The 14,905-nt window shown below is 38.6% G+C and overlaps 1 protein-coding gene across 1 annotated transcript in view; it reads right to left on the bottom strand.

Annotated features, from left to right (window-relative positions):
* Positions 1–2,234: 2,234 nt before the first annotated feature.
* The window catches only part of Rsf1 (remodeling and spacing factor 1), a 114,550-nt gene continuing 101,879 nt past the window's right edge, over positions 2,235–14,905 (bottom strand). The window contains exons 13-16 of the mRNA XM_034486516.2: positions 14,409–14,616; positions 12,590–12,819; positions 12,064–12,252; positions 2,235–9,428 (exon numbers count right to left, since the gene is read on the bottom strand). Coding sequence (XP_034342407.1) covers positions 8,860–9,428; positions 12,064–12,252; positions 12,590–12,819; positions 14,409–14,616 — 1,196 coding nt within the window. The 3' untranslated portion in view covers positions 2,235–8,859. The remainder of the gene's footprint in view (positions 9,429–12,063; positions 12,253–12,589; positions 12,820–14,408; positions 14,617–14,905) is intronic.

Here is a 14,905-nt window from a genome sequence, read left to right as displayed (position 1 = left end):
TGAATCAGAATTACCATTATTAGAACTTAGGCACATGTTCTAATGAGGTTTTATCATTATTATGTTTATTTTTGGCCCCTATAGTAGAATAAAATCTTTTATTTGGAGAGGTCATAGTACAACTTCAGGTGCCCCACTAGAAAATAAAATGTAAATGAACAGACAAAACAGGCTTTCAATAGTAAATCAAAGAACCAAAGTGTGTGTGTGTGTGTGTGTGTGTGTGTGTGTGTGTGTTCTCTCCTGTTGTGTCAGCTTTCTGTAACAGTTTCTGATGGTGGAATTCAGTTGTTGCCACAGAACATTGGCTTCTTGGAATTTCTCTTAGAAACTAGTGACATTTTTGTAAGAACTTTTAAATACAGTTTAATAATTCCATGGCCTGTTCATTTTAAACACTCAAAAGTCAAGTAAGAAATAATTAGAAAGATTAAATGAGAACATACCTGTGAGTAAATATTTAAAAAGCGGCTGCTAGTAAAGCTGACTGTCTAAGCTGCGGTGGCTCTCCCTAGCTCAGCCGCCATGTTGCATGGCCATAGGCCGCATATGCGCCACAGCTAGAAACGGCCAGCCAGAAACACCAGCCCTGCCACCCACAAGACACCAGTGTGGGAGATAGCTCTGTCATGGCTGTCTCTGCAAGGCTGGGCATTGCCCAGACCATCCTGCCAACCATATGGGCTCAGTACAAATGAGACTCTAATGCTTAGTTATCCAAAGGCTTATATATTTAGTAATGATCAATAACAAGATGCCCTTACAATCAGAGGTGTAACCCAATACCCAACCTAGATATACCAACTACCTTTGACTGCTACAGACAATCAAACATCAGCCTCCAAGTCACCCTCTCTCATTCTCAGTTTCACCCTTAGCTCCTCCTCTTCCTTCTTGCTCCTCCTCTTCCTCTCCTTCCTCCTCCCACCTTAGCTCCTCCTATACATACCCAGCTTTTTCATGTTTCAACAAAGAGCATTATGGAGATCAGAGACAAAGAGAACTAAAAGGAGAAAGGCCCAAAGGCAATAGGAAAGCTACCATGTCAGAGACAGAGGTGCTGCTGCACAGTCTTCTTGGGGTCAGGCCAGAAAGATGGAAACTGGGTCAAGTGGCTCTGAAATGAGCAAGAGTTACTGGACAGGGAAGGTGGCCTATACCACACCATTGTCTTATAGATTTTAGCTAACTTTTCCTATAGGAGGTAACTGTATGCACTAATGTTGTATATACTAGGTCACATCCAATTAGTGTTCTTTAAACTGAGTAACCTTGAGCTCATTCAGTCAGAATTACAAGGATTTATCTCATCCAGAAGGGTTCTAACATCTAGTATTTAATTTCACTAAAATAGTTTTACTGTAATTCCACATCGACTAACTGATCACCATTTAATGCATCAAATCTTAGTTTTTAAAACGAACCATCCTCAAGTCTCTTAATCTAAGATAAAAGTTGACAGCTATATTCTAGCCCCATGCTCAGCTAAGACTTTTAAATTGTTAGGGCTGAGGTTTGGAAAGCAATTAAGCTTACAATTAAGCGTACAAGCCAATTTTTCAAAGGACCAGGGCTCAATTCCCAGCACCCACTTGGTGGCTCACAACTGTCCAGTTTAGGGGACCTTCTGCCCTTTAATGACCTCCAAGGATACCATGCATGTATATCGTTAAACAGGCATACCTGCAAATAAAGTACCCATATACAAAAAGATTTTTAGAAAAGATTTAAAAAAAAACAGTTAAGCCTGTCATGACACTGTCATTTCTTAGCTGATTGTTATAAAAATCTCAAGTTGCTCATAAACACTGACAGACCAAAAAACAGCATCCATTCCATAAACATACACAGACACACAGACACACACACGAAAGAAACAAAAAATCTTTGCCTATGTTGCTGACTTGTAGTGTAGTTGTGTCCGCAGAGGGCTGTTTGGAACACGGGCCTGGGCTCTAATTTGTCAGCTCTCCAGAGGGTAAGTGACAAAACCCGAGACTAGTGCTCTTGTGTATGTTTATACCCAGCTGACTGAATAGTTTTTAGGCCTAAAAACTATTCTGAGGAAGTTGATCTACTTACAAATTTGCTTTCTAGATCATGAAATAACAGTCTATTCCTGGGTGATACAGAACATCTTAACCTTTTACAAACCAGTTATTGAAAATTCTAAGCTTTCTATAAAACCACAAAATGTAACATAAACTATGTTTTCAAACACAATGCTAAATACATCGACTTATTTAAACTTTTTATTATGACAATTAACATATATTAAGTGAAAGAAATGACAAGTATTATAATAAAACATTTTGAAAAAAAAAGTTACACAGTTAGGCCAATAGCTATAAAATAGCTTAGGCCTGGCTTATTACACTGAGAATTCTGATCAGACTGTAATGTAACATTCAACATTTCATTAACAAAAATATTGGCACCAGCCACAATGTATTTTGGTTGTTACAAGAAATATTGTATTTAAACAACTATGAACTACAGTTCTAACACTCCTGAAGCTTGAAGCAATCAGGACCTGCCATGCTTTCCATACACAAGCGTCACTTGTGTTATCAGAGTCACCTTTGCTGATCCCTGTGCACCTCGTTCACACATGCAGCACTACATTATTATGTGACAGCGCACTCCAATGTCTCTGTGACTAACAGCATGATCCTAATTACCTTAAGAGTTACTTTGATTGCTAGTCTGAAGCCTCTGCTTCAGCTCTCATCTAAAAACAATAGTTGGAGAACTATTCCAGCAATATTTTTCTTTTATGCATAGGGAAAATAAAGTATTCCAAATAAACACATCTTAAAACCCAGGACATGTTCTGATTAGGTGCTGCCTGGAACTTAGTTACTACTTTAAAATTGAAATGAGATTCTAAAAATAAGACAATTTACAAACCCTTAGCTGGAATTTATACTCTTCACATTAAAACTCATGGTCCCTAAGCTTCAAAATAGATAAAAATAGCAAAGAAAATTATGTCCCAAACTAGTTGCCAGCAGATGAAGGTTACTTAGAAATTGACATATTTAGATAAATTTAATACAGTTGTGCTATCCAGGTAGTAAATCAGAATGGTAAAATTACCAGATAGCGGGGGTTGGGGGGGAAGTACTGACATTTAAAAAGGTGCAGCTATAGCATGGGAAAATGTACCAGGGAAGACTACCCACAGCAGTAGTTCTAACAGATTACAAAATTACTAAATAAGGAGGGAAAGAAAGGTTAATGTGATTTCCTTTCCTGCCAAGTTTCAGCAAGTTATTTGTGTGGCGTTAGGTAAGTCTACAGAACGGTCAACAATTCTAGTTTTTCCTTCTCTTTACACATAAGAAACTAGCCTTGCCCCATTCCCATCTCTATCTCAACACAGGACATCCCTTCTTAAAGTGCACATGAAACCCAATGGGAATTTTGGGCAAGGTATTATCCAGACACTATGACCAAGAAGCTATTTTGATAAGAGAACAAAACACACCAACATCAGTTAACACCCTAGACAGCACCACAAAGTCATGCACGGAAAGAATGCTGCTGCTGATTGCCAGGGTCTGTATGTTAAGTTATACTGATCCTGAAGACGCATTTACACTAACAGGAACTGTATCTCTGGGTGTGTGTGTGTGCTCACACGAGTGTGCATGTTTCTGTATGTATGTGTGTGTAGGGAGGTAATTCATGCAATGGTATGAAGGCTTTGGAAACAGGTATTAATCTAATCTCAAGGCTTGTCCACACAGCTGTGCAGTATTAACATGCACCAACTCTGCTAAAGGGCAATAGAACGAAGAAGACCATGGCACAAGGTTTTAAACAATTTGAGGTTTAATTACATAATGCTCCCATAGATGTTCTAGCATAAACACAACTGTAAAAATCTACATCCTATTTCAGGGTATTTCCCCACCTCCCATCCCTTAAAAGCTGTACAGTTATAAAAAAATGTGACTCTCAAGCAAAATAAACTTTTTTTTTCCTTTTTTGCAACGTACAAAATAAGTTAAATTATTTAGAAGATCTTGAGCCATTAAGTTTCACATGGCTGTGTTCGAGCTGTTCATAAACATAACATGCAGGCTCCTGGCCAGTGACCAGGATGCAATAAATACAGATCAAACAAACTCCAAATGCTTAAGTTAAACTCCTTTTGAAACTGATGAAAAGTCAAGAAAATATATAGTTAAACAAGCTCTTTCTTATATCATCCAGTGGCAAAAAGAACAGGGAGGTTATTCAGTCCTTTGCACATTTTCTAGCTTGTGCCAGTTTGGCAAAAAACAAAACGCAAAAAACAAAAACCCCCCACAAATATAGTTCCTTATTTTTTCTCATTCAAAATATCTAGAGCTTAATAAATCCCGACTCATCTGTTACATCCTATCACATACCTAGTGTATGAGATAGAGGATCTAAAACATTGCTAAGACCTCCACGAACCAAAACCCCTACTGCGAGTGTGCCAGAACAGTCTACCAGAGCAAAGTGGTATAAACGTGTGATGGGGCAGGGAGCTGTGTACATGACCAGGAGTAGAAAACTTCAGGGACCTCTGTTCTAATCAACTTCTGAGAGGGTCTGTATGAGCAACAAGGGCTGAGTGTACAACCTAACGTGGTCCGATACCAAGGCCACCTTATTTTGGCTTTTGACTGTTTACATGGAAATGACTTGTCCTCAGTGTTATGCAGTTATCTAGTAAACCTTGGCACTCAAAAAAAAAAGTTATCTCATTTAGGTTGGAGCAAAATATTCTGAAATTAAGTGGAAGCATAACACAATAATCCAGACTAAAACTGGATGCTAGCAAAGGGTTTTCGTTCAGGATCAGGATAAAAACGGTAAGGAAATAAAACTACAGCTAGCTTGCTTGCCACTTCCAGGGTTTCTGTGGGAATGGCAGATAAAACAAATGAATTTTATTCTGAGAGTTCACTAATGGATCATATTAACAGACAAGGACTATGTAGATTACAGCATACATGTGGTCTTGGCATTCTCTGCTTCTTAAGAGAACCAGAAATGTTTTGAGAATGTCAAACCATCAAGAAAAACTGTTTTTTCTTTAAACCTTGTATAGTTGAATCATAATTTCATCACATTTGCCTTTTACTTTTAGTACCTTAATTAGTTCATGATGAATTCAGCATTCTAGCAGTTATCCAGAATGTGTGTATGTACACATTTCTTTGTAAGAAAAATCTGTTCTAAAGATAAGACACCACCCTAACTAAAGACCTGCTCTGCTGTGGCAACTGGCAGTGGAGTCACAGCATTTTCTAAGAGTTAAAGATCTGTTCAGTGCTTTCTGTCTTCTGGCAGAAGAACTACTGAGGGCTAACACCTCATGCCTACCAATGAGGCTAAATGGGTATTCTTGTCACAAAAGGGAATTCCACTCACCCCACTTAAAAACTACTGACACATTCTCCATGATTTTAACTCTCTATTTAAACAAACAAGTAAGTGTCCACATTTTTTCTTAATATATGCACTTTGCTTCAATGTTTATTATGTAGGATAAGTTCTATCAACTAGAAAGTAAAAAGTAATAACATCCTTTTAAAAATCTTTCTCTCCACAACAATTTCATTAGTATCTGAAGTTCTTGGTTCTTTGGCAGATCACTTTTTAAAAAATGAGTTACCAGTAAACATGAATTCATTCTTAATGCAACTTTTTATCCTCTAAATCTGCAACCTTGACCAACTGGAAAAAGATGTCAAGGAAACAACCTCAGTGTGTCATGTGTATTGTTGAAAACACATGACTATGCAGTAATGTTCTACAATAAACAGTATCACCACACATGTACAAACCAGTCTGAGTCATTATCATATACTATTTTAATTCTAAGCTCTGGAACTGTAAAAATCTGTCTAGCTCTCAAACTTCACTGAAATCGCAAACTAAACACTTTGACTACTACTACACTGTATCTCCCTTTAATGCATATGCTGTAGACACAGGGAGCCCTTTGATACAAGTTCAATGTTTGTATTTCAAAAGGTAGGAGGGGGTCACTGAAGTTATTAAAGGAGACATTCTAAAACTATTATAAGTCTGAATCTATCAAGGATTGAAGATAGTCTACATGACTGTTTTCCTTTCTATCCTCCAGTTCTTAGTAGTTTTATCAGAATTTTTGATACAGAACATTTATTTTGACAGCAGCAACAGAAACCTCATTGGGAATATCTTCCAAGTGAGTATTTTTGAGAGACAGCAGGGCAAGAGTTCTAGCCCAGTGTTAAAACACTTACCCAGTATGCATGAGGCCCTGGATTCCATCTCCAGCATGAACAGAAACAACAAAAAGCCAAGCAGAAGTAGCTGGATTCTAAGAATTGGTATATATTAGCTGCCTGGATTACTCTTTATAACCAGTTGATATAATGAGAATGTAAAGTTATAAGGGAGACACTCATTATGAAGTTGACACTCAAGTTTAGTAAGGATCAGGTAGCACAAGTGGTTTTGAAACCCAAGTCAGTGGGACATTTGCTCAGTGGAATTTTCAGTCTTTACAGTAAAAATTGCTGTGGGTTTTCCATGGCAGAAGATTAAGAGGTTACTTCACATTCTGCATGCTGCTGAGTTAGCTACCCATTTACTGCTTCTAATCATCTGTGTAAATGATGAATAGAACTGACAGGTGGATGCAAGAGCTGGCGTGTGCAGAGGTAGAGACAGGCACATGGGAGATTTTCTACACCACAGTGCTTTACCTGGTTGCAGGACTGAAACCTTCCGAGACTGGGGTAGCAGGAACCACTTACCACACAGTAGTAGGAATCCTTCTGCCTGTCTGTTCTAGACAGTTAAAAACTTTATTCTTAGCTGATTTTCAAGTAACACAACAGCTAGAAAGGAAGTTATACATGCAATTGTGGTTCATTTTTTAGTCCTTCACTGCCTGTGAATGTAAGCCGGCCCTGTCCTTCCAGCACAACATTGTCTCGAGATGAAACCACAGCTGGGGCTGCTACATCCTTTTTTTTTTTAGGCTGCTTTCATTGTTCTATTGTTACAGAAATATAAGTTCACTGCTACAATCAAAGCAAACAGTAACACTCAAGTTCTATGGAACTAAAGTGAAACCAAAATCAAATAACTGAAAAGAAAAATCAGCACTAAAATTTAAAGACTAGGAGATAAGACTTAATAGTGTTCTGTTAAGGAACAGAAAGTAGGAACATAGAGTTCAGAGGCCTTTATGACACAAGTCTAATGCCAGCTTTCAATAATAGGGAAAAAAAAAAGAAGTGGTTTACTGTACATTGACTACATATAATGCTTAATCTGAGGGGAAAAGTGAAATTCCTTAAGCCAGCAGCAGATACAGCATGTCTGTTGCCGGCAACAGACAACACTGAAACAGAAAACAGGGCAAAAGCACTCACTGAAGCAATGCTGAAGGCTTCAGGATGTGCCAAGCAAGGCGAGTCACAAATGCTACAGCTGTACAGGGTCAGGGCTGCGCCTAAAACTTCACAACTGTAACAGAAACTAAGATAGAAGTTCATATTTTAGTGTCAGCTATGTTACATTGATTAAAAACCGCTTACTCTTGAAGCAAAGGGCTTATCCTTAAAGTGTTGAGATGTTTAAAATGGAAATTATACTTATTAAGTAAATCAGCGGTTTTCATTCAATTTCTGTTGGTTGTGTGACTATTAATGGATTTTAATAGAAGTATATACTGGCCAAAGGCCAAAACTACATTCAAACCCTGCTAATATATCCAGGCAGATAGAAAATTCCAACACACACACACACACACACACACACACACACACACACACACACACACACAAATCATACAAATCACACACCATACACATGCTTAAACTCAAAACTCAAACCTCCCAAAGGAACTGCTTTGTTTGTAGACTTCAATTTGAAGTAGATAATAAGGGCAAGAATAAACCAGTTAAAATTCACCTGAAAATCCCTTCTCAGTCTTCAAATGTGATATATTAGATTCAATGGCATCTCAGATGATGAAAACCATGTGGCCTGAAGAGTTAACACTACTGGCAAGTTTATAGTGTACCTGGATTTTAGAAACAGACCACTCATTTCACTAACTGCCCACCTGGCCCAGTATGTAGAGGCCATCTAATTTATTACAACAGCTTAAAAGCTATTGAAAAGATTCTGTTAGCACAATCTGGTCATCAAAGCTTCATTACACATTTTACTATACAAATGCTTTCCAGATGATTTTTAATGATGGTGCTTCCAGGGTCTCTTTTTTATTTAAAGTGTGGTAACTCCAATAGTAAACCAACTGATGTCACAAAAGCTATTACTAAGTGATGTATGTGTGATGTTATCTACAATACTCAAACTGCAACAGTACAGACATGAACTTTTAAACAGTTCGTTAATCATCACCTATGCCATGAGTGTTTAAATAGAATATATATTTAATATGAAAAGCTAAAGCACAAGTGCTTTCTCCCACCCTAAATTCTGTTTTGGGCCCTCACAGATTTGGAATGCATTCATATCCACCCTTTTCACAAAGTCAGGAGAGCTCAGGAAATATAAAGTCAAAAATATACAAATCTTTGTTGTTATTATAATAAGATTTTTTCCCATGAATGAAATTACCAAGGACCATGAACTTGGAAAAAGAAAATCAAAAGGAATTTACAGCAATTATTAATCTTCAAAGTTCAAAACTGGTCACTTCCCAGAAAGACTTCAAGATTTGTTGAAATTTTTCTTCTAAAAAGTCGTTCTGTAGTGGAGTTTTCTAGGAAAAATTAAAGAACTTTACTAACTGGCCCGCTGGTGTGAGAGCTACCGTGGAATAAATTAGCACAAAAATGGAAAGAAGTCTTATAACTGTTCACTGTTACAGACATAATCAACAAGGTCAGTCACTCGCAAAAGCTCGTCTTCATCTTCCTCTGGTGCCCCCACCTCCTGTCCACCACTTGTCCCATTGGGGGCTAGACTTGCACTGGCTGTGCCATTGTCCTTGGGGGTCTGGGACTTTTCAGTTGCTTTGCCGATCAAGTTCTCAATGGCCTTGCCAGGGCTCTGTCCATTGGTGGAAGGCAAGTCCACTAGGCTGTAGTCCAACGGGCTCCCTACTTTGCCCACGTTTTCGAAGTCCTCTTCCTCATCACTCTCTATCCGGTACGGCTTCTTGTTGTTCTCTTGCTCTGAGGGCAGGACACTGGGCTGGCTGTCACGGGCAGGCTGGTCTGCATCCCCATGAGCATTGTCACAGCTCTCCTCATCCGTCTCAATCCGGTGTAGCCGCTTGCGGGATGGTTTGCCTTCCTCTTCATCATCCTCATCTGCTTCTGAATATTCATCTGTGCTTCGGCCCCGTTTTCGAACAGATCTCTTTGATTCTTTTGTTAGCTCATCATCTTCAGAGTTCTTGGACATATAGCTCTCTAGAATAAACAAACATTTAAGCTGTTGGCACAGTTAACATAATCATATTCAAGTACTCCTGTCTTTCCCATATCTACCTTCTCCTCTGCTCTTATGAAAATACTGCTTTGTAATAAATGGATAGACATCTGCTATGATGGACATCTAACTCCCACCATCATCTATATAATAAATGGATAGACATCTGCTATGATGGACATCTAACTCCCATCACCATCTATATAATAAATGGATAGACATCTGCTATGATGGACATCTAACTCCCATCACCATCTATATAATAAATGGATAGACATCTGCTATGATGGACATCTAACTCTCATCACATCCATAACAATGCTTAGTAAGATCTATTGTGGATTTTACTTCTCCCAGGGGATCTGTTGCCCTCTTTTGTCATTCATAGACCCTAGGCATCCATGTACTGCACACACACACACACACACAATCTTAAAATACAAACTATTCATAACACAATTTTTACTTTTACAAGTATGGACCTAGCTCCACATCCATCATCCCAGAAATATTGGTCTCCATGCTACTGACTTGTTCTCCTTCTCCAATTTATTGGTAATATGGGTACCCTAGCAAACTAGAACCCACGAGAGATCATACTACTACATTGCACTTCCCATATCACACAAAGTAAATCCATCATCCATACACTGGCCTATTCCCTTAATAGACACTAGTCATGTGGTGAATTTAAATGAATTAAAGTTAAGCAGTATTTAGTTCCATGGTCAAGCCAGCTAAATTTCAAGAGTCCACAGATCGATGAGGATAGTATTACTGAATTAATCAGCACTAACACAAAATATTCTAGTTATTGTAGAAAACAAGCCAGACAGCTCTGAGATGATCTAAGATCCTGTCTGTCTGTCTGTCTGTCTGTCTGTCTGTCTGTCTGGAGAGACCTCATGACACATTCAGTTTTAACAACTCTGACCTTCCTTCTGTTCTCTTGATTGTGCTGGGTGTAGTCAGCTCAGGCTCTGAGGTAGGCATTCCCTCTGGGCTGTCACTCTTTTCTCAGAGAACGAGAAAACACCTACCCAATGTTTCTTTCAGATCTTAAATATCACAGCTGTGTGTGAGTGTGTGTGTGTGTGTGTATGAAAGAGTATGTATGAGCATGCATGTGGGAACAAGTGTAGTAAATATATGTTTGTGTGTGTTTAGAACCCAATCTAGAGCCTCATGCATGTTAGGCAAATATTTCACCAGAAATTCCTAACTTTTCTCCTTAAATGTTGTCTTTCTCAATGAAGACATTGGAAGGGTATTTATCTAGTACTCTTTTCTCCTTCTAATAGCTTATATTCTGACATCTGTTTTATAACTTTTCCATCTACCTACATGAGGGCGGTTTTGTTTTCTCCCATTCCTAGTGCTTATACCAAGGTCTTGTCCAATAAATACTGACATTTAATGGCTGGATTAATTTTTTTTAATGACATATGAAGATACTCAAGGGAATATTTACCTTTAATTTCCTATATCCACATATGTTTTTCCTGTTCTTATATTTTCAAACATTTATTTCATGTTTAATTCATAAAATAGTCAAAGCAGATCATAAACAATGACAAATTAGCTTAAGAGTCAGCATCTTTTTAAATGAACTTAGATATCTGAATTAAAAATGAAATGGATCAAGCCGGGCGGTGGTGGCGCACGCCTTTAATCCCAGCACTTGGGAGGCAGAGGCAGGCGGATTTCTGAGTTCGAGGCCAGCCTGGTCTACAGAGTGAGTTCCAGGACAGCCAAAGCCTATACAGAGAAACCCTGTCTCGAAAAACTCCCCCCCAAAAAAAAGAAAAAAAGAAAAGAAATGGATCATTATAAATTCCTATTAAAAATTTTAAAGCTTTATCTTATTTTTATGTATATGTATGTGTCTGTGTATGCCAGTGTTTACAGACATCAGAAGGCATCAGAGTCCCTAAAATTGGAGTTCTGTGTGGTTGTGAGCTGACTACTATGGGTGCTAGGAACTGAACCCTGGTCCTCTGGAAGAACAAGAAATTCTCTTAACAACTGAGTAACCTTTCCAGCCCCTACAAATAAATTTGGGGAGGGGGGTGTTCAAGGCAGCATTTTCTTGTGTAGCCTGGCTGTCCTGGAACTCATTCTATAGAACAGGCTGGCCTTGAACTCAGAGATCCACCTGTCTCTGCCCCACAAGTGCTGGGATTAAAGGTACTTGCCACCACTGCTCAGCTATGAATGTTTTCAAACTTTTTCTACACTTCTGGTACAGTACAATTCATGCCATTACATAAAACAGATCCCAGCTGAAATTCATACTCAAAGTACAGAAGTGCAAAAGATAATTTGGCTTGAAACTGCTGAGCCACTCAATGCATAGAAGTTATTTCAAACAGGAACAAAACAAAAAGGAACATAATAAATCACATTGTAGTAAGAACTTAATACAATGGAACCTTTCAAATTAGCATTCTATTGAGTCATTTATTTCAATTATAATTAATAAACAGGAGAAAAAAACCAAGATTCATCTTATGACACTAGTGATTGTATGAGCTTTAAAGTAAAGCTTGAGTCACAATTCTTTCCATTCAGTGTCTATTTCTGCCATACCGCCTCCACACACAGAACACTACTTACCTTCACTCTCCGAGCTGGAAAGTCTGCGCTTGTGAACTCGCCTGATTTCTTTACCACGTCGTAGACTTTTCTGGGAACCATCACTTTCTGAATCCTCTTTGTAGTTAATTTGTCTTTTCTGGTTCCTTCTTGATCGCCTTCGCCGGGTTTCTACAAAGTCATCACTAAATTCATCGCTATAGTCACTTTCTGTTTAAAAAAAAAAAGTAGGGAAATAAAAAAATTACAAAATTTAAATCCATTGGTAGATGTATACTTAGCTGACACTATGAAAATATAAGCTTACTAGAGTTTAGTTATAAAAATTTAGTTGAGTGGGGTATATTAAATTTTATTTTCTTTTAAAATAAAATTCAGAGCCAAGTGATGGTGGTGCACACTTTTAATCCCAGCATTTGGGAGGCAGAGACAGGCAGATATCATGCTCTCAATCAATCAATCATCAATCAATCAATCTCCACACACACACACACACACACACACACACACACACACACACACACACACAGACTGAAGGCAATTTTACCTGAGTCTCTACTATTCTCCTCAGATTCTTCCTCCTCCTCCTCCTCATCATCATCGGAGTACTTCTTCTTTGGGGTCTTTCTCCGTAAACGCCTGCTTTGCCTCATTGGCCGAGAAGGATGCCGCCTCAGTCTTCGGCTACAGAAGTCAGTATCGCTGTCCTCATTGGATGGTGGCTCTTCTTCACTTTCATCTGGATTTTCATCAGACACAACAAACTCATCCTGAGATCTGTCCAGGAGAAGCCAGATACATCATGATGGTGCACTTAGTGTTTTGTTTTGTTATGATACATTTAGAAGTGATAACCAGTTTTTCAAAAGTTCCAAACACTAATTGTAAAGAATCCAGTAAAATGTTAAGTAATTTGAAGATATATTTGGAAAATTATGTCAACTTTTGTCTATAAAATTAATGTTCTACCACCTATCCCTCTCATTATAGAAGCTGTGAAAATAAATGCTGTAATTCACACATGAATCGCACTGACCTCTGGGTACATCTTCACATCAACATATCTGAAAGGCACACTATTTCTCAACTTACTACTCTTCTTCTGTCAACCAGCCTGATATTTGCAATACAAAATGTTTGACTTCTTATTATGAGGAGAAATAAAGTACTCATGCCTGCACATTCAGAGGACAACTCATAGAGTTGCTTCTGTCCTTCCACCCTTACATGGCTTCTAAAGAACAGGTTGCCAGTAAACTGCTCAGCCTGGTATTAACCATTCACCCAGCCAGAAACTTATACTTAGGCCGAGTTTTCCCTTTTCACCTCATGCCTCAATCCTTTGGGTATTTTTTTAAATTAATTTTTAAGGACACAGTTTAAAATTACATGCACGACAAAAGAAGAAAAAACCCCACTCAGTGATTTTGCTCTTTTTTATGTCCTGGTTGTAACTTTACCCCAGAGCATTCTCTACTTCATCCCCATATTCTTGCTTTTCGGGGAGTTTCCTAAATATGACTGGACATTTGATAACGTGGCTTCTGTTTTGGCTGCTTTCATAGCTCACTCTGCCTCTCATGCTAAACTCACAAGGCTGCCCAAAATATCCATTCTACACAGGTCAACTCTGACTTCTTATTACGTGGTTGCCCTGACCAACTATCTTCTGTACCCTGCTTTTATTTTATTGTTATAGAGGTAGGCGAGGAAGAGAAACTTTGCTGTGGTTCTGTATACTTATCTATCATACTACATCTCTTAACAAGCCACAAGGAGAAACTCCACAATACTGTCTATATTTGTTCTGTATAAATGCAAATAAAACTAATATTGGATTAGTTACCCCTTAGCCAACCTCTAGAAAGCACCACAGAGAGGACAGTAACTACTTTACAATTTCCCTGATTAAAAACTACTGATGAACTTGGTAGAAAGTTGTAAAAAGATGGGCAGTGGTGGTGGCGCGCACCTTTAATCCCAGCACTTGAGAGGCAGAAGCAGGTGGATTTCTGAGTTCGAGGCCAGCCTGGTCTACAGAGTGAGTTCCAGGACAGCCAGGGCTACACAGAGAAACCCTGTCTCAAAAAACAAAAACAAAACAAAACAAAACAAAACAAAAAAAAGAAAGTTGTAAAAAGAAAGCTTTCAATAAATAAAATTTCAATTACAGTTAATCAAATTTAAATATTAAACGACTATAAACATAGCTTTCATTTTAATCTAAAAATGAATCAAAATCAGTGATCTCAAATTTGTCTTAAATATCCTGCAAATCCATGCAGATGAAGAATAGAAGCTGCATGCACAGCACAGCCAAGGTCTCTGAGGACACGGCTCCTTGAACACTGGCCCCAGACACATACCCATCACTGATCTTGAATTCATCCTCACTCTCTTCTTCATCCAGATTGCTATCACTATCGAGATCATTAAGTCGCCGGCGTTTCTTCCTGCGAGCAGCAGCTGCCCTCTGGGGCCGTTTATTTTCCTTTCTTTCTTCATCCAAAATAGTAGAGATGTCTTTCCCACGGTGACCTGTGATGGTGGAGATATCTTTTCCTCGGCCAACTCCTGAAAAGAAGAGGTAACTGCATGTTTATTGAACCTCCCATAACTTTTGAGAGCAGCAGCTGTTCCTTTGCTTAGTTTACCTTAGAACTGTGCAGGTTCCTTACATCAGCTGACAACGCTCTAAAGAAAGGATTAATGTGCATATCTTACTGTGTATAAGTTCACAGAGCAGAGACTCCAGGTTTACATTGACTTGTTATACCACCAAGTGAGGCGCACCCCAGCCCCTCTTTCCTCTCACTGCTGTTTAGTTGGTGGAAGGCTGTTTAAAAGCCTCTGTGTGCAACCC

This window comes from Arvicanthis niloticus, chromosome 1, assembly GCF_011762505.2.
Source record: "Arvicanthis niloticus isolate mArvNil1 chromosome 1, mArvNil1.pat.X, whole genome shotgun sequence".
NCBI lineage: Eukaryota > Metazoa > Chordata > Mammalia > Rodentia > Muridae > Arvicanthis > Arvicanthis niloticus.
Note: the sequence above shows the minus strand (reverse complement) of the source record. Positions and strands in the feature narration are given on the sequence as shown.